The 23464-nt window shown below is 45.4% G+C and overlaps 1 protein-coding gene across 5 annotated transcripts in view; it reads right to left on the minus strand.

Annotated features, from left to right (window-relative positions):
* Positions 1-23464, minus strand: part of PTPRF (protein tyrosine phosphatase receptor type F) — a 792879-nt gene that overhangs the window by 224956 nt on the left and 544459 nt on the right. For all 5 annotated transcript variants that reach the window (XM_029617709.1, XM_029617708.1, XM_029617711.1 and 2 more), the window contains 3 exons: positions 19802-19935; positions 19400-19544; positions 122-427 (listed from right to left, as the gene is read on the minus strand). In XM_029617709.1, coding sequence (XP_029473569.1) covers positions 122-427; positions 19400-19544; positions 19802-19935 — 585 coding nt within the window. The remainder of the gene's footprint in view (positions 1-121; positions 428-19399; positions 19545-19801; positions 19936-23464) is intronic.

Here is a 23464-nt window from a genome sequence, read left to right on the forward strand (position 1 = left end):
AAGACTGAATAAGTTAATGAGGAAGAGGATGAGGAAGGCGGAAAGGAGGAAGAGGAAAAAGAAATCCAGAAAATGCCTTTGGAGCACAAAGAAAATAAAAAGTGGACTTGCTGGAACCTACCATCCTCATCGGTGCGTATATAGACAGGGGAGCTCTCTGGTCCAGGACCCACGCTTGTGTGAGCCCTGACCCATACTTTGTACTCTGTCCATTTCTCCAAATCTCCCATCTCCCAGCTGGTGCGCTCAGGTCCAATTTCATTCACTACGAGTTTGGTGCTGTCCTCTCCATCCACTGCTTGGTAAGCAACAGAGTACCCAATGATGACGCCATTGCGGCTGGAGGCTGGCGGGGGTACCCAACTTACCCGGATGGTGGTGGAACTGACGCTTATGCACTTGACTTCTTGGGGTGGGGCAGAAGGGGCTGGGAACAAATAAATGAAGGAATTGGGGAGATGAAGGGAAATGAATATGACAAGTGGCAGGAACAACAAATGATTTGGTAACACTTACCCAGCCAACCAGCTGCAGGTGGCAACCTTTTCATCACAAACCATTACTAGTGAGAGGAATCACTTCTAATTTTGTGATTATAAATGGTTGCACTGAGGGAAAAGGCCCTGACTAGCAGTGTTTCAGGGAATTAAAAAAGGGTACTGCCAATGCAACTCTGTATCTTATCTCTCTTTTGCTTCAAACTGAGCATGAAATGTCCAATGCATACAATCAGTCCCTGCAAAAAGAAGGCGTACTCAGTAATGCAGAAATACGTTTCCTTCATGCGTTCCTTTTTACATTTGCTTAACAGTGCAAATTTCTTTTCCTCCTCTATGTTGGCTCTTTACTTGTTTTCTGGCAGTTTTCTCCTGCTCCTTTTGGCTTTCAGCTCAATCAGAATCAAGGCTTGGATTCTGGGGCCAGGAATCTTCATTCCCCCCCAGTATACCCAGTCTAGTCACTATAGCCACGGTCCTGGGCCAGAAGCCATGAACCAGGTTCACAAGAACGTCCTCTCCCCATCCCCAGTTGATGGGGGGTGGGGATCAAATGAGGTGTCTTATGCATGGCATTCACAGCACTGCCACTGAGCCACCAGATCAGTCAGCCAGAAGGCAAAAAGCCCCTTAGTGCAGAAAGATTGGTTAATGATGTGTGAGGGAGAAAGTAGGTAGACTGGGTATAGAAAAGCAGATTTTCCAATGCCGAGCCTGGTGACTCAGTGGCAGTGCTGCAGGCTCCCACACTGCTCCTGGGGAGGGGGAGTTTTAAAACAAGATATTAGTCATTAGCCTCAGGATGTCACATAACCAGTTACGGAAAACGTTGTAATGTGTGGTTCCTGGTCTAGGCCTATGCTAGATGGGAAGGTTGTTAACCAAGGCCCAAATCCATAGAGACACAACTTTTTCACAATGGCTTGCTGAACAGGAGAGTTAATTTTGGGGATTACAAATTAACTTTTTACCACATACTGTGGATTTTAGCCCTAAAACACAAAGCTCAATCAGATGATCCTGAAGGTCCATGTCCAGCTGCCCAGGCATATTCACCTTGATAGGACAGGAAATGGCCTAACAAACGAATACAGAAACAAAAGGAATATACCGGAGGCTGTGTGTGCCTGCCTGCTGAATCCCAGATGAGAAGAGCTGTCCTGAGTCACCTGGCAGCCCCACCTGCCTTCCTTCCACTTTGAACAATTCTCCAGCACTGAGATCCTGTAAAACCACCTCTCAACCAAGAAAGCAGATAGTACACTATGCAGACCTTTCTTCTCACCTTAAGCACGCACCATGTCTAAGCAGCTTCTGATCCTTCTTTCTAGACTCACTGAAATTGGAATTTCTGGCACCGTTCTTTCTTGATTCAAATCATACTTATCCAATAAATGTTAGCAAGTTAGAATAGCTACCTACTCATCAGCATGGTATCCCATCATTACCAGCATGCCATAGGGTTCAGCACTGGCAGCTGCTTTACTCAATGTTTACCTTGCTTACCATACCATTTTACTTCCCTCTGAAATATACATGGACTGCTACCATTTAATTTCCTTCCTTATGTCTCTCCAGTAACACATCTTGGCTCTCTCATAACTTCTAATTTTAGGATGATCCTCAAAATATCCAGTACCTTCCACACTGACCTTTGATAATCTAACACTTCCAATTTCTCAACACGCAAGTAATGTAGGTGTTATGATTGATGCTGCATTATTGATGTCTCTCTTGCTAAGCTTAAAGCACTTTTGGACTCCTCAGACTTTAGAACCGTGCTCCAATCATTGATTACTGTAACTCACTATGCACTGGTCTTCCGCTGAATTCAAAATTCTACAGCTCCTTTATTGACAAGCACACATATTCAAGACCATAAATCTCCAGTGTTACAGTCCTTACAGTGGCTCCCAAACCATCAATTAATACAATATAAACTTGCAATTGTCACACATAACCTTCTACACAATACTCCTTCACCTTGACTGAGTTTCAAACTCAGACTATATACTCCAAGTTGAACTCTTCGTTCCTCCAGCCAGCATTTGTTGGATTTGCAGCAATCCAGTCTCTCTACAACTCGAGAGCAAACCTTCTGAATATCTGGCCCAGTTCTCTGAACTCGATTCCAATACAACTTTGCTCCATGGAGTACATCAAACAGTTCAGAAAGGCCTTAAAACATTTTTATTCTGTGCACCTTTTATCCAGTAAACCTGTATACTTGAGGTCTATGTTCGTTAGGCCAGTTACTGGACAGGTTATCCAGCTAAAGGTAGCTGGATAACTTGTCCCGTACATTCAACGGGAGAAACATCCTGCTGAATATACCAGCCTAAACTTATCCAGTTGCATATAGGGTTATATTTGAATAGAGCATGACCATTACTTCAATTTTATTAATTTTATGTATTTTAAAATAATCTTTCTTTTATGTTTATCAACTATTTAAATGTAATGTTATTATTATTAGAATTTCTGACTTTTCACAGTATTTATTTTCAATGGGATATGTCAATCTTTAGAACACTTTAAGCTGAATTTTAAAAGCCTAACGCGTGCATTAATTAGGAGATGCACAAATATGTTGGGCTTGTACGCACCAAGAGGATTTTAAAAGCTGCAGTGTGCACATCTTGGAAGTTTTCACAAAGGGGTGGAGTATGGGCATGGTCTGGGCAGGAATCTGAGATGCGCCCCTGCCATGTAACTCTACTTTTGCTATGGATGCCGTGTAAGTTATATCAAAGATAAAGAGGCAGACTGGCAGGGTTTTAAGGGTTGGGGAAAACTGGGGGGAGGGGTTTGGAGGTGGAAGACATCTTTTAACTGGACGAACTGGGGACGAAGTGGTAAAACTGGAAGTGGCATTGGCGCATGCCCCTTTTAAAATCCTCCAGTTTACACGGCAGATGCGGCATTTGCGCAGCCAAGTTATAAAACTGCCGTGTCCCTGGGCGCAGGCTGACAAATGTGTGCACGTGCGCCTGCATGCTGGTTTGAAAGTTACTGTCTTACTGCATCAAAATGTTTGAAGATCTTCCAAAAATGTTATTTCACTCTTCCTTTCCTATTTTCCCTTTCCCGTATCCTCTCCTTTTCCTGCTCTGCCTCCCCTTTCCTTCCCCCTTCCTCTCTTCCCCTCCTCCCTCTTCTTTTGGGTCGTTTGATCTAGTTTCACAAATACTTTTAGATTTATATCCTTAAATATTATTTAAAAAGTTGCAATTGTCCTCGGAGGGTTCTTTTCAAATTATTATATATTTTTTAAATACTATGAATGGAACTGTCCTTCAAAACATGGTTTAATTTGCCAATAAATAGCAAGTGTTTCTTACCTGTAACAGGTGTTCTCACAGGACAGCAGGATGTTAATCCTCACATATGGGTGACATCACAGGATGGAGCCCTGTACGGAAAACTTTTCTGTCAAAGTTTCTACAAAGCTTTGATTGACACTGGCACACTGATATTGCTCGGCCTGCAATTATCCCTCTGAGCCACAGGTGTCTCCCTCAGTCTCGTCTTATAGCTAAAAGCACAAGCGAAACTAAATAAACGTAAAAACTTATACAGACCCAACTCCGCAGGGTGGCGGGTGGGTTTCGTGAGGACTAACATCCTGCTGTCCTGTGAGAACACCTGTTACAGGTAAGCAACTCTGCTTTCTCACAGGACAAGCAGGATGGTAGTCCTCACATATGGGTGAGTACCGAGTTGAGGATGCCCGAGAATGCACCAAATGCACCCAAGACGCGCAAAAGGCGCAATGACAGGGGTGGAATTTGGAACGGAGGGCATCCTGAAACCCTTAACGGGTTGGTGGAAGGATGTTAGGTAGTTAAACCGAAAAGAATAAGAGTAGACGGACTGGCCAAACATGGAGCATGCCGACTAGTCGTATCTAAGCAATAATGGGCTATGAAGGTATGGAGAGAGCTCCAGGTCGCAGCCTGATAAATATGTACAAGCAGCACCGGCCGAGGGGAAGCTATTAAGGCTGGGACGGACGCAACAGAGTGGTTACACACAGTGTTGTAGTGAAATGCCTGCTTGATGGTAGGAAAAAGAGATACAGTCCATCAATTAGGAGGAATAGGTCTGTTTGCCCACTGGAACTCGCAGCTTGACTCTTGCCACAGAAGGAAAGAGTTAGGTGGAATTCCTATGGAACGTAGTGCAGTCTAGCTAGAATGCAAGTGCACTATTACTGTGCAAGAAGTGGAAAAAAACCCTCTCTCTCTCTGGTGAGAGAGAGGTGTTGGGAAAAATGGGCAGAGTATATTCTGAGTAAGGTGAGATGCAACGTCTACCTTAAGAAAGATAGGAATTTGAATACGTAAAAACCACTCGATCATGGAGGAACGCAGGGTCGGATGAGTATGTAACAAGGTGTGTAACTCACTGACCCTGTTGGCAGAAACGACATTTATGAGGGAAAGTATTTCCCACGTCAAACTGTGAAATGAGAGGAATGGAAAGGCTTGAACAGAGAACGTATGAGACTTATAAGCACGAAATATGGGTTCCATTCCGTGACTAGTGAAAATAGAGGTGGCTTGATCAGTGGATAATCGATGATAAGCTGACTCAGAACGGGTTTACCGTTAATCGGGTATCCCCACTCCCAAACGATACACCAGTTGGAACAGAGGTGTACCTATGTGCAGGATGTCTGGGGAGCAGAATCCGAGGGAGCAAGAGAAGAGAGTGGTGTAGAAAAAAGAAAAAGGGTAATACCCTTTTGTATGCGTCATGTGGTAAATCATGCCATTTTGAATGGTAGGATTTATGTGTGGAAGGTTTTGTGATGCTATCAGTACCTGAGAACATCAGTGAGTCTACGATTTGTGACTGACTGGTGAGAAGATGAATTGGTTACTGGTGTGATAGATTGAGAAGTATGGGAAGCATACTGGTCTCTGCCAGGACGTGGGTCTGAGGAACAGTGAACCCCGTCCCGGTTCAGCATTAGAAGAGTGCTGGCTATGAGAGGCAGCAGAAGAGACACATTTAAGAGGCCCTTGATGGAAGAAAGGCGTCTATGGGAACGCATTGGAAACATGTGTAGGGAGTAGAATCTGTGCATCGTATGGTTCGATTCGGACGCAGAGGGCAAGTTTTGGTTGACCTCAGCGTTAGAAGATCTTTCCCGCTACACATGTAATCCGAGACCATTCGAGCGGATGGAAACCTACATGGAGAAGGTCTGCTAGTGCGTTCAGTAAATCTCTTAGATAAGCGGCCCGAGGATACATGGAGTGAGCAAGGGCCAAGGGTAGAGCTGCCCAGCTTCCTTACAGAGCAGCTAAGAGGTTGTGTGTGCTTGTGTGTTGGAAAGCACATTGTCCCTATGCTGTCTGTATGCACAAAAGATTTGTTGCAGAGGCAGTATTGGAAGGCATAAGAGTATAACACATGGCTACAAGCTCCAGGAAGTTCATGTGGAACTGTCTCTGGAGTGGAGCAGATGCATATTGGGTTGAGAAGCTTTTAGGTCAAACTTTACAACCCTGAGTAAATGCGAGCATGAGCAGAATCAGACTAGGTTTTGGTTTTAGATCTGCAATATGGATGAGGGACGAAAGCGGTTGAACAGCTTAGACCCACTGATAATGGAATTTCACTGAATCTAACCCATAGCAGTTTTGGATCTATGAGGAAAGTGCATAGTGAAAAAACCCCATAGCCCGACAATGAAGAATTGAGGGGCTGAGGTTATGGAAAAATGCGTGCAGAGACATGTAGGAATTTATTAGAATGTTTGCGCATATGCTGGACAGGAAGGTCATTATGACTGTGGTGTCCAGAAGTGATTTATGGCAGTGACAGTAATCCCAGTTAGTAAATGTATAGTGAGTCATGAAGAAGTTAGAGCTCCTTTCGTGGACTGACTGTGGTTATGCAGCTGTCCATGCTAGGGAAAGCGTGAATGATGTTGCACTCCGCAGAGAAACAGCAGTCACCGATAGTGATTCAATGAATACCCCAGTTGCCGAAGCTGGTGCAACCAGCAGAGCTTGGGATTATAATGTTGTTGACTCACCACGAAGCACATAGAAAGATTAGAGGTAATGTAATTACTGCGATATGGAAGCATGGTGACGAGAGATACCATTTTACCTGTGCATTCTGAAGAAAGTTGGCATTTTCTGAGGTCCAGGATGGGTGGAGAGTAACTACTTTCTGTTGAAAGAAAGAATAGTGTAATTAAAATTCCCCAACCCCCCACCTTCCCCCCTCTGCGCTTTGTAGCGTCTGGGGGAGTGTACCGGGAACCTTGGTACAAGGTGGGGTGGCCGCTCTGATATCTGGCTAGTTGGGAGACCAGGTGTTGTCCAACTGGAAGGGCTGATGCAATCTGGATATCATGTAACCTCCCACGGGAGTGTGAGCGGTAAAGTCTTACCCGCATTTCTGTGTGCTGTACAAGGAGACTGAGACCTGTCGTCAGGCTTCGAGGTGGACTTGCACTTGAGGCAGTATTTGCTGGATCCCGTGTTTAGCAGATCAGCGAATGCACCTGGAACTTTGGTTCTGAAGCAGGAACCAGAAGCCAGAACATTAATCAGTATAGAGCCTCGTCGCTGAAAAAGGGCGGATGCCCTGATGCAATCCCAAAGAAATGATAGAGAGGTTCTCTTGGTATTGTGGCTGACGTAGCTGGCATAGCAATATGTGACACTAATACGGTTCTTAGAAGGTACATGACCTAGAACTTTTCGAACCATGTGGCCCGAATTAGAGAACACATCTCAATGGGAATGCCGCAGAAGCGGGTACTTACCATCTGACGTGGATCACCGAAGGACGAGCCGGTGAAGATTGCTGGCTCTGTGGATTCCAGGAGTCATCGAGGGAGTAGACACCCGTCTCAACTCTGATGCCTGGTATGGTGGCGCAGGTATAGAGGAGACAGGCTGAGCGTGGCTGGCGCAACCACGGTAGTATTTTGTGGAGGGCCACAATCCCCCAGCCGATTAACAGCTCGTGAACCCGGCCCTTGTCGCAGCGGCTCGATGTCTCGTGATGCCAGTGCAGAATTCTTTGGAACTCGTTCCAGTGTTTCTGGAGCACCAAGGACTGCCAATACTGCGCGGAACAGTGTCGATGGCAGTAGTGATGTTGCTCGGCCCGAGCACTGTCCAGCAGTGAGAAGGATAGCACCGATGTGCTGGATGGCGTCAGTGGCGGACAGTCACTGTGTCGGTGACTATGCATGCCACGGTGCTCGGCCCGGTCTTTCCCCAGCGCCGAGATGGATGCCCTCGCTGTCTTGGATGGCGACTGATGACGGACTGTCAGCATGCCTGCACTGCTCCTGGCACTATATAGTGTCGTAGGCTAATACGGGGCTTTAATAAGAACACAAAGCATGGAGCACTGTTTTCAGGCGAGGGCATTACGTGGTGGTGCTATGTCGGAATTGGTGGTGTCGATGGCGGCCGAAGCGGTCTCGAGGGTAGCGTCAAAAATATATGAAAAAACATCAATGACTCGGTTAGAGCAATGATGACAGTGACAGAGTACTGACGGCATCGGCGTAGGTATCTATGGGAACGATGCGGCATCGAATAATCGAAAAAACATCGTTGGCATCAGAAAAATGATACCGGCATCGATGGAGTCATTGACCACATCGATGGAAACGTCGATGGAAACGTCGTGGGCATCGAGGGCATTGATGTTTCGACTCGGGCACGAATGGCGTCCATGGCATCGATGGAATGGACCTGGGCATCGATGGAAAGGTCCTAGGCATCGATGGCATCCATAAAATAAAAGACGGCCGACTTCCAAATTTTTTTTAATTTAACTTTTTTTACTCTTTGGGACCTCCGACTTAATATCGCCATGATATTAAGTCGGAGGGTGCACTTTCCTGGTGCCGGAAGAAATTAGCGCCTACCTTTGGGTAGGCGCTAATTTCTGAAAGTAAAATGTGCAGCTTGGCTGCACATTTTACTTTCTCAATCGTGCGCGAATACCTAATAGGGCCATCAACATGCATTTGCATGTTGAGGGTGCTATTAGGTTTGGTGGGTTGGCCGTGCGTTTTCTGCCCCTTACCGAATAAGTGGCAAGGGAAAACGCGAGTCCAATGGCAGGTTAACAGTACGATCCGCCAAAGCGCACTGTACTGTATCGGCCTGATTGTATGTTATTGTGTAACCTGCCCCGAATTATTTGGAGGGGCGGAATATAAATACTTTAAAATAAATAAATAAAATGATCCATGACCACTTACAGTTTTAAAAAATATTGCTAGTTTTATCACTTCCTCCTCCCACAACTCCTCCCCAGAGCAGTAGTTACCTACTGGCTTTGACTGCTAGGGAATGTAATAAAAATACTGTATCTTTTTCTCTGCACTGTAAATGGATATGGGAGATGACTGATCTTGCAAAACCAACATTTAATCAGTTAGAGTAACACTGCAGGTCTTTGTGTACGCAAAGAGTACCAAAACAGGGCAAATGTGATGGGTGAGTGAAGAGTACATGGGAGGAGCAGACAGAATTTGATCACATTGAGCAATTTCTTGCCAGCAGAGAGATATGCAGGTGTCCTGGCAGTACCCTTTTAATACTTTCAAAGTTGAATATATCCCATTCACTTATGTAGCTTGTGCATACCTGACCTTCTAAGGACAGAAGCCTGGCTTATTCAGGTAACGCCAATCTTTAACTAATGGGTTGGCTGAGTAATAGCCACACTTACAATGTGCAAAAATAAAAGCTGGAAAATATTTGCAGAAGTAAATCAGGAACAACTTAAAATGTACACAGCAGGCAACTGTAGCTCAGGCACTCAGAACACAGCACTAAGGTCATAAGCAGAAGTCACTTACCAACTAGATTTCTGTCTAGTTCAGTGCTGTATGGCTGGGAAAATTCTTAGCACTGCCTTGGATTTTATTTAGTCTACACATCAATGTCTTAGTGACACTGAGAAAGCAAATGTTGCTTACCTGTAACAGGTGTTCTCACAGGACAGCAGGATGTTAGTCCTCACATATGGATGACATCATCAGGATGGAGCCCAATCACGGAAAACGTCTGTCAAAGTTTCCAGAACTTTGACTGGCCCCTACTGGGCATGCCCAGCATGGCACTAACCATGCAGCCAGCAGGGGTCCCCTTCAGTCTTATTTGATAGCTACAGGTAGTGCCGAAAAATTAAAACAAAACGTTAGGAACCCAACACCGTGGGGCGGCAGGCGGGTTTCGTGAGGACTAACATCCTGCTGTCCTGTGAGAACACATGTTACAGGTAAGCAACATTTGCTTTCTCACAGGACAAGCAGGATGGTAGTCCTCACATATGGGTGAGTACCGAGCTGAGGATGTCCAAACATGCACCAAATGTACCCAACGGCGTGCAACAGGCACAACAACTGGGGTGAAATTTGGTAGAGGACATCCTGAACCCCACCGGGCAGGCGGAAGGGTATTGGTACGTCACGTTGGAAATAGGTTACACAGGACAGATTGGCCGAAGATGGAATCTTGTCTTCCAGCTTTGTCTAGGCAATAGTGGGCTGCGAAAGTGTGGAGAGAACTCCAGGTGGCAGCCCTACAAATGTCAGGAAGAGGCACCGATCGTAGGTGTGCTACTGAAGTCGCCATGGCCCTCACAGAGTGTGCTTTAACACGGTCTTGGAAAGGAATGCCTGCTTGCCGAAAGCAAAAAGATATGCAGTCCGCCAACCAGGAGGAGAGGGTCTGCTTACCTACAGGTTGTCCTAGTTTGTTGGGATGGAAAGAGATGAATAACTGAGTGCTCTTCCTGTGGGCAACTGTACGATCTAGGTAGAACGCTAGAGCCTGTTTACAGTCAAGGGTATGCAGAGCCTGTTCCCCTGGGTTGGAGTGGGGCCTGGGAAAGAAGATAGGTAGTATGATGGATTGATTAATGTGAAACTCCGAAACTACCTTAGGCAAAAACCTAGGGTGAGTGCGGAGTACCACCCGGTCCTGCAGGAGTTTAGTGTAAGGCGGATAGGTAACTAGGGCCTGTAACTCACTAACCCTGCGAGCTGAAGTGATAGCTAAAAGGAAAATCACTTTCCATGTGAGGTATTTTAGGTCACAGGAGTGAAGAGGTTTGAAGGGTGGTTTCATGAGCCATCCGAGAACCAGATTAAGGTCCCAAGAAGGGGCCGGAGGACGTAAAGGTGGCTTGATATGGAGTAAGCCTTTAAGAAAATGAGTTAGAAGGGGTTGTACTGATACAGGGACATCCCCGACACCTTTATGGAAGGCGGCTACCGCACTAACACGCATTCTGATGGAAGAGGTCTTTAGACCGATCTCTGGCATTTATCGGTCTTTAGACCGATAAATGCCAGAGATAGTCCAAAAACCTTGGGATTGGACAGGAAAAAGGATCAAGGGATTGCGAAGAACACCATGATGTATACTTTTTCCATTTATAGGATTAAGACTTTCTTGTGGAAGGCTTCCATGAAGCAATCAGGACACGAGAAACCAAATCTGAAAGGTTAAGTGGTTGAAGGATTAACATTTCAACATCCATGCCGTCAGGGGCAAGGCCTGAAGATTGGGATGGCGTAGACATCCGTTGTTCTGAGTGATCAGAAGCGGGTGTGTTCCCAAGGGAATGTGCCTGCGGATGGAGAGATCCTGGAGTATGGGAAACCACACTTGGCGTGAACAGTGAGGTGCTATCAGGATCATGGTTCCCTTGTCCTGACAGAGCTTCACGAGAGTCTTCGAGAGAAGAGGAAGTGGAGGGAATGCATAAAGCAGACCGGTTGCCCACGAGAAGGAGAATGCATCTCTGGGCTGAGAGCGCTCGCTCCGAATGAGGGAGCAGTAATTGTCCACTTTGTGGTTCTGAGGGGACGCAAATAGGTCTATTTGGGGATAACCCCATTGTTGGAAAAGAGAGGTCGCTATTGAGGGGTTGAGCGACCACTCGTGTGGTTGGAAGACACGACTCAGTTTGTCTGCCAAGACATTGAGTACTCCCGGCAAGTAGGTGGCCCTGAGGTACATCGAGCGGGAGAGCGCTTCCGCCCAAATCTGCGCAGCTTCCTGACACAGAAGGAAGGAGCCTGTGCCTCCCTGCTTGTTGATGTACCACATGGCCACCTGGTTGTCTGTCTGAATCAGGATAACGTGATTTGATAGAGAATCCTGAAAAGCCCTGAGAGCATATCGCATCGCTCGAAGCTCCAGGAAATTTATCTGGTGTTTGGCTTCCTCTGGAGACCAAAATCCTTGTGACTGCAGATCGTTCACATGAGCTCCCCAGCCCAGGTTGGAAGCATCGGTGGTGAGAATGAGTTGAGGATCTGGCAGTTGAAAAGGCAGTCCCTGGAGGAGATGGTTCTGATCTTTTCACCAGGTGAGAGACAGACTGAGTGCATCGGTGATGTGAACAATGGTTGACAGAGGCTGAGTCGCTTGAATCCATTGTGACCTCAGAGTCCAATGCGTGATTCTCATGGCCAGGCGGGCCATTGGTGTAAGATGGACTGAGGACGCCATGTGTCCAAGAAGGACAAGGAATTGTCGAGCTGTTGCTGTGTGCTGAGACTGCAACTGGTGAGCGAGAGAAACGAGGGTTTGCACTCGTTGATGAGGTAGAAAGGCTTTTGCCTGTAAGGTGTCCAAGTCTGCCCCAATGAACAACAAGGTTTAAGATGGGACTAAATAGGATTTCTCGTAATTGACGAGAAATCCTAGAGAAATTAGAGTGTGTAGGGTCAAATCCAGGGACGATCGAGCGGCTTGCTGGGTTGGGGCCCTGATTAACCAGTCGTCTAGATAGGGGTAGACGTGAACACCTTCTTTCCTGAGAAAAGCTGCAACAACCACGAGACATTTGGTAAAGACTCGTAGTGCCGATGCTAGGCCAAATGGAAGCACTCTGTATTGATAGTGCTTTGGGCCTACTAAAAACCTGAGATACTTGCGATGAGCTGAAGCTATCGCAATGTGGGTGTACGCGTCCTGGAGGTCCAGAGAGCAGAGCCAGTCTCCTCTTTGTAGAAGAGGTAGAAGTGAGCCCAAGGTTACCATCTTGAACTTTTCCCGCTGGAGGTACTTGTTGAGGGCAGGTAGGTCCAGAATTGGATGAAGCCCCCCGGATTTTTTGGGGATCAAAAAGTACCAGGAATAGAACCCTAGGCCTTGTTGTGAAAGAGGGACAGGTTCTATTGCTCTTGACTGGAGAAGAAGGGAAACCTCCTGCTCCAGAGGGAGAGAGTGGTCGTTTACTCTCCACACTTGTAGAGGTGGTGAATCCGGTGGAAGAGCAAGAAAGTTCAGGTGGTAACCCTGAGCAATGATTGCTAGCACCCATTGGTCGTTTGTGATTGATTGCCACATGCCGTGAAAATGGCACAATCGACCTCCCACTGGTATGGCTGGCAGAGGGATCAGGCTGCTGCTCTCCAAGGGAACGTCAAAAACCTGAAGCAGGCCCCGGCTGGGGAGCTGCTTGTGGCTTTTGCTTCCGGGGCTGAGATTTCTGATAAGGCCTCGTAACGCGGGACCTTGTTGGTGGAGGATAGTACTTCCTTGGACGGAAGAATGACTTCTTAGAGTCCTTCTTGAAGGGCTATCTAGAAGGGAAGTCAGAAGTATTGATGAGAGCTGTTTGAGGGTCTCATGATGGTCCTTTAATTCAGCCACTATTTGCTGAATCTGTTCACCAAACAGATTATCTCCTATACAGGGCAGGTCAGAGAGCCTGTCTTGTACTTCTGGACGAAGGTCAGAAGACTTGAGGCAGGCCCAGTGTCTTGCCGAAATGGCAGCTGCAGACACTCTAGTGGAGGTGTCTAAGATATCGTAAGCTGTTCTTATCTCATGCTTTCCTGCTTCAAACCCCTTGTGAACAAGGGTTTGAAGATGTTCTTGTAATTGGTCAGGCAGGGTTTCAGAGAAGTCCTGTATTTGCTTGAAAATGACCCTATTGTATTGGGTCATATACAGCTGGTAAGAAGCAATCCTGGAGATAAGCATGGCCCCTTGGAACACTCGACGACCAACATTGTCGAGGAACTTGTGTTCTTTGACAGGAGGGGTAGAAGAGTGTGGTTTTGTCCTTTTTGCTTTCTTTTGAGCTGATTCCACCACAACTGAGTGGTGATCAAGCTGAGATTTTGGAAAGCCAGGGACTGACTGTACCAGATAACTAGTGTCAGCCTTTCTGTGTACTGGGCCAATGGATCCAGGATTTTCCCAGTTCTTTTTGAGGAGGTCAAGAAGAACTTGTTTAATGGGAATAGAAGTGATCACCTTAGGGGCATCCAGGAATTGGAGAAGCTCCATCATCTGGTGCCTATCATCTTGCTCCGTCTGAAGCTGGAAAGGGACCAATTCTGACATTTCCTTCACAAAATTGATGAAAGAGAGGTCCTCTGGAGGAGAACGCTTTCTACTTTCAGTAGGAGAGGGAGGTGAAGGTAAGTCATTGGTGTCTGAGGAAGTATCATCAACCCAGGTGTCATAAGGATCAGTAGGCTGACCTGTAGGACGAGAAAGCGGTTGGATACCCGAAGGCCCCGACTGAGGCTCCGAGAAAATCAAAGGAATCGCCGGGGGCACCGTGGACGGCCTGGAAGGCATCGGTGCCGGTATCGAAGGCATCGATGGCGCCGATATGTGTATTGCTCCCGATGAATGAATCGGTGGCGAGGGACGACATGGCATCGATGGCTGAGGCAGAACTCCCGAAGGAGGGATGCAAAACGGTGTTTCTCCTCCCGATGAGGCTGTCATCGGGGAGCGCACCGGAGCCATCGGAGACCCGGGAATCACCGGTGGAAGGGCAGTCATGAGCACCTCCATCCGGGATAGCAGTGGTGCCAGCGCTGCTGGAATCGGGTCGGTGACCGGTTCCACTCTCGGTACCGATGTTGGTGCCGGAGGGACCTGGAGCCGTTGCATCGCCTTGTCGATGGCCTCCTGGACCAACCGGTCCAGTTCTTCCCGGAGACCTGGGGCAGTCAGCTCCGGCTCCGTGACGGAAGAGGGAGGCTGAGGCACAGTCGGAGGGACCACCTTTACAGGCGGAATCGCGACTCCCAAACCCCAATTGGGTGAGGGTTGCCTCGATGTCCCGGTCGCAGGAGTGGTCGGTGCCGCTCCTGGATGGGGCTTCTTCGATGGTGGCTCGGACGGTGGTGAGGTCGATGATTTCGCTCCCTCGACGGTCCGAGACTTACGATGCCGATGTTTCTCCCTTCGATCCCCTCGATCTTGAGGGGGAGAAACGGGAGTCGATGGCCGTGAAGACGTCGATGGCGGGTGGTCACTGGAAACTTTGACAGAAGTTTTCCGTGATTGGGCTCCATCCTGATGATGTCACCCATATGTGAGGACTACCATCCTGCTTGTCCTGTGAGAATTACTATATCCACAATATGACTCTTGTAAGGTTTTGCTTTTTTGTAATAGCTTTATCTCAAGTTATATTATCTGATCAACTGGTCTGAATTTGGATTGTATTGCATTTGTGTGTTTTAAAGCTTTGACTTGTTTTCTGATGCAGATTTTATTCTGAGCATTGAGTGTTATTTTATTCAGATTGAATATTGTATTGTGGCGCTCTGCTTTGTTTTATTTTTTTGTTACTGTTTCATTACTTGTTTTTAAGTTTGTTTATATAGTGTACGACAGACTCACTGAGATTAATATTCAAAGGATTTGTTCAGCTAACTCTGGAGTTAGCTGGACAAACCCGGCATGAGAAATGCCCCCAACTCACTGGCTAAATTTTGACTGGATAATTTTTTGCTCACACAGAATTTACCCAGATAAAACTAGGCATCACTGTGTTTCACTTTGTCCAGTTAGAATGGATAGTCAGCGCTAGTTGAACAGCGTTATCTGGTCAGCTGGTCTAAAATTACCCGGATAACAAATCTAGCAAACTGAGCAATGGCCGATCCCTATCCTCCTGCAGTCCAAGTTAAAATAAAAGCTACTAGGCTGAGGGCAACTTTCCCCCTTCCCATCCTACGCCATCTTCCCACCCTCCATTCCAAATCCTCAAAAGTGTGCCTGAAGGTCAATGAGTGGAGGCAAGGCTCTTACCTTCTCCCTCTGACTATTTATTGCCAAAACAGCTGACGGCTTCTGACACTTAATATCAGTAGCAGCCAAGACAACCAAGTTCTTCCCCTCTTTCTCCTCACTCCCTCTCTCTCCCCTTGTCCCACTTCCCTCTTGCTCTCTCCCCCCAAATTTGCTTTCCCTGCTCCCGTGCTGATCAATGGCAGGATAACAGTGATAGTGCTTCGGGCCATGTCCTCCTTCACCTGGCCTGATTGTTGCTTTGAACCATGTGGTTGTAGAGTCTCATGAGGTTCAAACAGCAGTTGACCCACAGTTGCAGGATGCTGCCGATACACCACTGCCGAACAGTTGCTGCTTGCCAGCCCTGGCCCTGAATCTCCCACAGCAATTCTGTGGAAAGGATCTCTGTGGCCCACCCCATTCTGACACCTGTGCTTAATATTAATTTATTCCCTGCACTCCAGGGTAAACAGACTCTGGCTTGCAAATGAAAGATTTCTGACATGACTAGGTCATGTTGCTGACTGAGCTTTACAGATGTAATCTGCAACTATCACTTACTTCTGCAGAATCCATCTAAGGTTACAATGGGCCAACTATTTATGAAAAACCTCACCAGCCTCCCTACTCTGGATTCAGTCAAAATCCATCCATGGTTTTAACTGGGTGGCCATATGGCTTAGTGCTTCTTTGTTCATGATGACGAGAGCTTGAGCCCTGTGTTTCTTATGAGGACAAACTGCTTCCTAGGTGGATCCCTGTGGAACCTCTGAGAAGTGAATGCTGGTTCATAAATGTACTATGGTGCTCCTTCATAAGTTCCAAAGCGAATCTCTTAGGATTGCAACCATGAGAATCTATTGGCATCAAGGGCCATGGCAGAAACTCTTGATACTGTCAGCATTGTAGGTCATGAGGACCAGATGCTTTTGGCACACTTTACTGGTTTGGGCTTCCTTACTTTATGTTCTTCACTGGTCTCCAACAGGTGACAAAATGCGGCCTGTTTCTCTTGAAGAAGTTACTGAGTGAAATCCAGGACCCCTTCCAGAACTGTGTGCAAATACTGCATCACATAGATCTTTGTAAAACAATGCATGGGACTGAAGCATAGTGTTCTGATAATGTTTCTCTCAAAAAGATAAACAGCTTATACAAAAATTCTATCAGTGAAAATTAAGTGACAAAACAATGACAATGGTTAGCAAATCATGTCCTGGGCATGAGTTCTTGCCCTCTTGACACTTTAAAGGTTGGATTTATTATTATTATTTAATCATTTATTATCTGCTCTTCCAAATAAAATATTTGCTTGCAGATGTGTATAGCATTATACAAACAATATCTATCAACTCATAAGACAAGACAAACAACCATAAATATACTAATTCAAAGTAAAACCTACATGAGGGTTGTCATCAAAACCTACTACCACACTCTGATGTGGTAACTGGGGCTGCCAATTCCTTCAGCTGCCTGGACACAACACTTCACTTCCACCTTATCAACAGGAAGTATGGTGTGTGAGGTCTCTCACATCCAGTTCCATACATTTGGAAAGAAAGTGCTAGATAGGCACTGCCACCAAATCTTAAGGTATTCAGGTATTTGCGAAGGGTGGGCCCATCCTCAACCTACAACTTGAAATGCATGGCAAAAGTTTGAATACCTTTTGGGAAGAACATGTCTTCAAAGAGAAACCTGTTCATATCTATGACCGAGAGGGCCTTGAAAGAAGATCAGGTGAGTATTCTTTGGAAGAAAACTTCGAGAAATTGACAAACAAATCCTTATGGATACTCCCCCCCTTACTTTTTCACTTGTTAATTATTATTTATATTCCTTTCTGGAATTACTAAACTTTTCTCATTATACCAAGTATTAATATTTTATTACTACTTTCTTAGTTATGTACCTATTTATCCGCACCTAAAAACTTGGCTTTTCCGACAAGCCTTCCCCCAGTGACTCAACCCCCCCAATCCCCACCCCTCCACCCCCATTCCCTGCGTCCTGTACTCGCCCTCCCAATGTCTTAAAATTTCCCCGTCCATCATTTATACCCCTTCAAGCATCCCTTCTTTACCCTCGTTCCACTTAGTTGCTTGATTACAAGTTAACCATGTTACAGACTAGTTATGTTTATTACGTTTCATTGTAAGAAATAAGAACCCCCCCCCGCTTATTTCAGTTGTGTTGTTCTGTAAACCGATGTGACATCACTGATCTAATGTTGATATATAAAAATGTATAAATAAATATGTACCTATCTTATGTTACAAACCGTTCCATGTAAATGTTTCATCCTACATTATTTAATCACCCAATTCCATGTAAACTGATACGATGTGCAAACGGTTATAGTTATAAAAAATCCTTAAATAAATAAAAACTGACTCCAAGTCAGAGAGGAAATATTGGATGTCAGTGTGGGAAAACAGTGATCCTGGAGCGAAATTTTTTTGATTTGCTTGTTCGGCTTTGTTGACCCACTATTAACATGCTCTGAACGCATGCATAAGAAGAAAGTGAGATTAATAAATCATGATGATGATATGTGAAGGATTGCACACATCTGAGGTGATGTGCTGTGATTTAGTAATGTGAGAACCAGCATAGCTACTTGATATTTGACTCTCAATTGAGCTGGGAGCCAATGGAATGATTGCAGAACATCAGTAATACGTTCCCTCATGCTGGTATTAGTCAACATACACACTGCCGAAATCTGAGCTATTTGCAAAGGCTTTCAGAAATTTGCTGAAACCCTGATATAAAGCAAGTTACAGTAGTCTAAGACTGTAAGCCTGTTCAAAAATTATGTGGCTTCAGCAGTGGTTTTAGCCAGCATATCAGATGCAGTTTAAATAAGGTCCCATTTGCCAACAATCTCACTCGTTCATGTAGGGAAAGAAGATCAGACTCCAGTCAAATGCAGAGATTCTTAACATATGAAGAGATTGGAATAGTACAGTAATCAATAATAGATAATGCACTGGCCAGTGAGAACTGACTAAGAAGCATAACTTCTGACTTTGGTATTTTAAAAGCTAGCCTGTTATGAATCCTAGGTTCATATCCCATTTTTTTTAAATTTCCTTATTTTGTCTTCACTAACTCCACTGGGAATCCATTTCAGTAAGAAATGTTTTCTGATGCTGCTCCCAAGTTTACCCCTCTAGAGCCTCACACCAAGATCTCTTTTTCTAGAGCCTTCTGTCCTCTGAAAGGAGCTTGCTTTTTGTGTGTGATTTAGACCTTTGAAGTATCTGACTGTATCTAGCATATTTTCAAGCTCTCCACTCCACTAGGATATACATATTTATATGCTTAAGTCTTACCTCATAGGGTGTTTGGTACAGACACTGCACCATTTGCACTGCCTTTAGCCTGTTTATATCCTTAAAACCATGTCCCCATCTGCCCTCGCACCTGTCTGATTTCAGAACAAACTATGGAACCCATCACCCTTCTGATCCCCCTCTCAACTGCGTGATTTCAAGTTTTCCAATGCATGTGCACATACACACATTCTGTAGCATGGGAACATGCAAACTTCCAGCAATGAGCTTGTATAATTAGCTTCAGCAGAGTATTATTATCCCAGCTATACAGCACAGTCCCTCTCAGAGCTGTTTCTGTGAGTTGCCTGCAGGGAAGGGAAATGTGGGAACTAATACTTACCATCTCCTTTCATTCCACTCTCCCTTAATATACAAGATCCAAACCTTAGATGCCAATTACCAATACCTGAATCCAGGATGCTCCAGTCAATAAACCTGAGACTTTTCTTGGCATGGAGCAAAGAATGGTTTGAACAGTTCAAGCATACTGAGAACTTACTAGATTGGGTTGTCCTTTCTTCAATGATAGAGGTGTACACTCCAACTCCCATATCAGACCAGGCAGCCAGCTGGAACTTGTACAAGGTGTCAGGCTTCAGACCTTCTACCGTATATGAAGACGTGGGAGCAAAGGTTATCTTTTGCTGCAAAAATTTTAATTTTACATTTATATACTGCCTTTATCAACAAAAATACAACCAAAAGCAAAAATGTATATGAAAAACCTATTGCCTTCGTTGTATCATTAAGAATTTCTCCAAGACGTTCTAAGAAGTGAAACTAGTAGCAGTGACTCCCTGGGCATTATTACAACATTCTGGGGCAGTGTGATTTGTCATCACAGCAGTCTTCCCCATCTCTTCCATCCTGTTGTAGTCAGACAAGATTCCTCCCAGCTTACCTGTTTGCCGTCCTCGCCCTCCCAGTAGAGCAGCTCATACTTGGTGATGCGCTCCTGGGGTGACCGCAGCCAGCTAAGCTGGATCCTGGTTTCAGACTCGGCCTCAGCTTGGAAATCAGTTGGCTGAGCTGGCACTGTGAGAAAACAGCATGGCGCAATACTTCAATACAGGCTCCTCGTCTGCCTCCTAATCGTTTTCCCCTCAAATCATACTTCCTGGGGTTCGTGGGTGGACAGCAACAAGCAAAATTCAGTCCTACATTGAAAGTATAACTCACATTCCAATTTCACTCCAAGGGATCAAGATCCTCTTAGTACCCACTAATACAGCTAATTTCATTCAAAATATTTTAGAAATACATGGTATCATCCCCTGGGCTTAGCTAATGATTTTGATGCCCACGTATTTTTCTTTAGGACTAGAGAGTTAGAAATGTGCAAAATATTTACTCATTTATTTCAAAACCTATAGCCTGCCTCATTCAATTAACATTGCTCTAGGGAATAACAGAAATATTCACTTACACATTTGACAACATATCTTTAAAAAGATACTTAAACACATATAAAACAAACCACTTGGATATCTACAATCCATAACCATGCACAATAACTTGAATAGGCTGAATATATCAGATGAATTAAGAGAAAGCTTGAAGAAACAAATTAATCTTCAGCTGCTTTTTAAATGACTTCAAATCTGCCACTTTCTTTAAATCAAAAGGTAATTTGTTCCATAGAATATAAATTCATCTGTAGAACAGATGAATCCCCCCGTCAGTGGCAGAAGCAGGATTAGAATCCACCTGCAGTTCATTCCTCAGATGGAAAGGAATGGGTCAGACTCCTACACTGCTTCCTAATTACATCTGCACAAAAGGGCTTTTCCACTTTTACATTCAGGGCAGGATTGCGGAGGGTCGCTAATCCATCCAGATTTCTTTGTTAATATTTCATTCCTCCACTGACAGAAAACTTTCAAAGTCCCAGGGAAAGTACCTCCTAATGCAGACATACATTGCTTTATATCTTGACCCAGCTGGAACCAGGACTGGGATCTTTACAGCTAGGTAGGGATTTGCCATTAATTTCTAACTTTTCCCAATGCAGTGACAAGCTTTGGATAGCTGGGAAAGCCCATTTACATCAGATTTTCTCCAGCCCCTCTAATCTCAAACATCTCAGCCATTCCTTCAAACAGAACTTGTGCACTTCCTACACTACAGATGTCTCCCCTTCATAACCTTACTACTTTTCCCCTTCAGATCCTTCTAAAAAAATAGTAGACATTGTCTCTTTATTTCTCTTATTATATTTCTTACCTCAGAAAATACCTGACATTTGATTTAAGAAAATCTGCAGTCATCTGATTCCCACCCTCTTATTTTGCAATTGCCTTTAGCTGGCTCTCCCAGCCTTTCCACCTTAGGACTCCGCACTGGCTCTCCTCACCCATGACCAGTCCCACCTGGGTCCATGTTATGTTCTACATCCTAAAATCTCCTCACCCATGACCAGTCCCACCTGGGTCCATGTATGTTCTACATCCTAAAATCTCCTCACCCATGACCAGTCCCACCTGGGTCCATGTATGTTCTACATCCTAAAATCTCCTCACCCATGACCAGTCCCACCTGGGTCCATGAATATTCAACATCCTAAAATATCCTCACCCATGACCAGTCCCACCTGGGTCCATGTATGTTCTACATCCTAAAATCTCCTCACCCATGACCAGTCCCACCTGGGTCCAAGTATGCTCTACCCTTTAAAATCTCCTCACCCATGACCAGTCCCACCTGGGTCCATGAATATTCAACATCCTAAAATATCCTCACCCATGACCAGTCCCACCTGGGTCCATGTATGCTCTACCCTTTAAAATCTCCTCACCCATGACCAGTCCCACCTGGGTCCATTTATTTATTTATTTAGGGTTTTTTTTTATACCGACATTCTCGATATACATATCAAATCAAGTCGGTTTCCATAGAACAAAACTGTCGCCGGTGAGGCGTTACATTAAACAATAAACAGAGTATTTAACAAAAAACCGTATGCTCTACATCCTAAAACAAAAACCCCGTATGCTCTACATCCTAAAATCTCCTCACCCATGACCAGTCCCACCTGGGTCCATGTATGCTCTACATCCTAAAATCTCCTCACCCATGACCAGTCCCACCTGGGTCCATGTATGCTCTACATCCTAAAATCTCCTCACCCATGACCAGTCCCAACTGGGTCCATGTTATGTTCTACATCCTAACATCTCCTCACCCATGACCAGTCCCACCTGGGTCCATGTTATGTTCTACATCCTAAAATCTCCTCACCCATGACCAGTCCCACCTGGGTCCATGTATGCTCTACATCCTAAAATCTCCTCACCCATGACGTCCCACCTGGGACCATGTATGTTCTACCCTTTAAAATCTTCTCACCCATGACCAGTCCCACCTGGGTCCATGTATGCTCTACATCCTAAAATCTCCTCACCCATGACCAGTCCCACCTGGGTCCATGTTATGTTCTACATCCTAAAATCTCCTCACCCATGACGTCCCACCTGGGACCATGTATGTTCTACCCTTTAAAATCTCCTCACCCATGACCAGTCCCACCTGGGTCCATGTATGCTCTACATCCTAAAATCTCCTCACCCATGACCAGTCCCACCTGGGTCCATGTATGTTCTACCCTTTAAAATCTCCTCACCCATGATCAGTCCCACCTGGGTCCACGTATGCTCTACATCCTAAAATCTCCTCACCCATGACCAGTCCCACCTGGGTCCATGTATGCTCTACATCCTAAAATCTCCTCACCCATGACCAGTCCCACCTGGGTCCATGAATATTAGACATCCTAAAATATCCTCACCCATGAACAGTCCCACCTGGGTCCATGTATGTTCTACATCCTAAAATCTCCTCACCCATGACCAGTCCCACCTGGGACCATGTATGTTCTACATGTTAAAATCCCCTCACCCATGACCAGTCCCACCTGAGACCATGTATGCTCTACATCCTAAAATCTCCTCACCCATGACCAGTCCCACCTGGGACCATGTATGTTAGTTCACTCTACAGGCTCCTTCATTCATTACGACTTCCTCTCCAGTTTCAGTCCCTGTTTCTTCCTGTTGCCTGGGACCTGCATCAGACTTTGAAGTCTGTTCTCTCTGCATGGCAGTGCACAGAACTGCTTCTCGCCCGGCCTGCTTCTTTCCTATTTTAATAAGATCGCTCCATTAAAAGGGAGCCAGGAAGTAGAAGCTGGAGATGTGATATGAGGTCATCACTGTGCAAGGGTCACATCTGATGAGCTGAGGGCTGAGGCTGCACTAAAGAAAATGGGGGTGGGGATATAAAATAGGTAGATAATCCCAGGCTTGGTTCTGACCGAGCTAGAAGCAGGAGGAAAACTGCTGAGCCTCCAAAAAACAATCATTTCTATGAAATGCAAACAAATTTGATTAAGAAAGTCATTCTGCAGGTGTACGGGAGAGCCTTACATTTCTTTATTTCTAACTACTTGTAAGGGTACTCAGTGGCGCCTGCAGAGCCTATAAGACTTGCACACATAGCTGGTAAGTCAAGGTCACATTTAACTGTGCTTGTTTGGCGAGCAGGCCTCACCTGAAGAAATGAAGACTCG

Source organism: Rhinatrema bivittatum, chromosome 10 (genome assembly GCF_901001135.1).
Source record: "Rhinatrema bivittatum chromosome 10, aRhiBiv1.1, whole genome shotgun sequence".
Lineage (NCBI taxonomy): Eukaryota > Metazoa > Chordata > Amphibia > Gymnophiona > Rhinatrematidae > Rhinatrema > Rhinatrema bivittatum.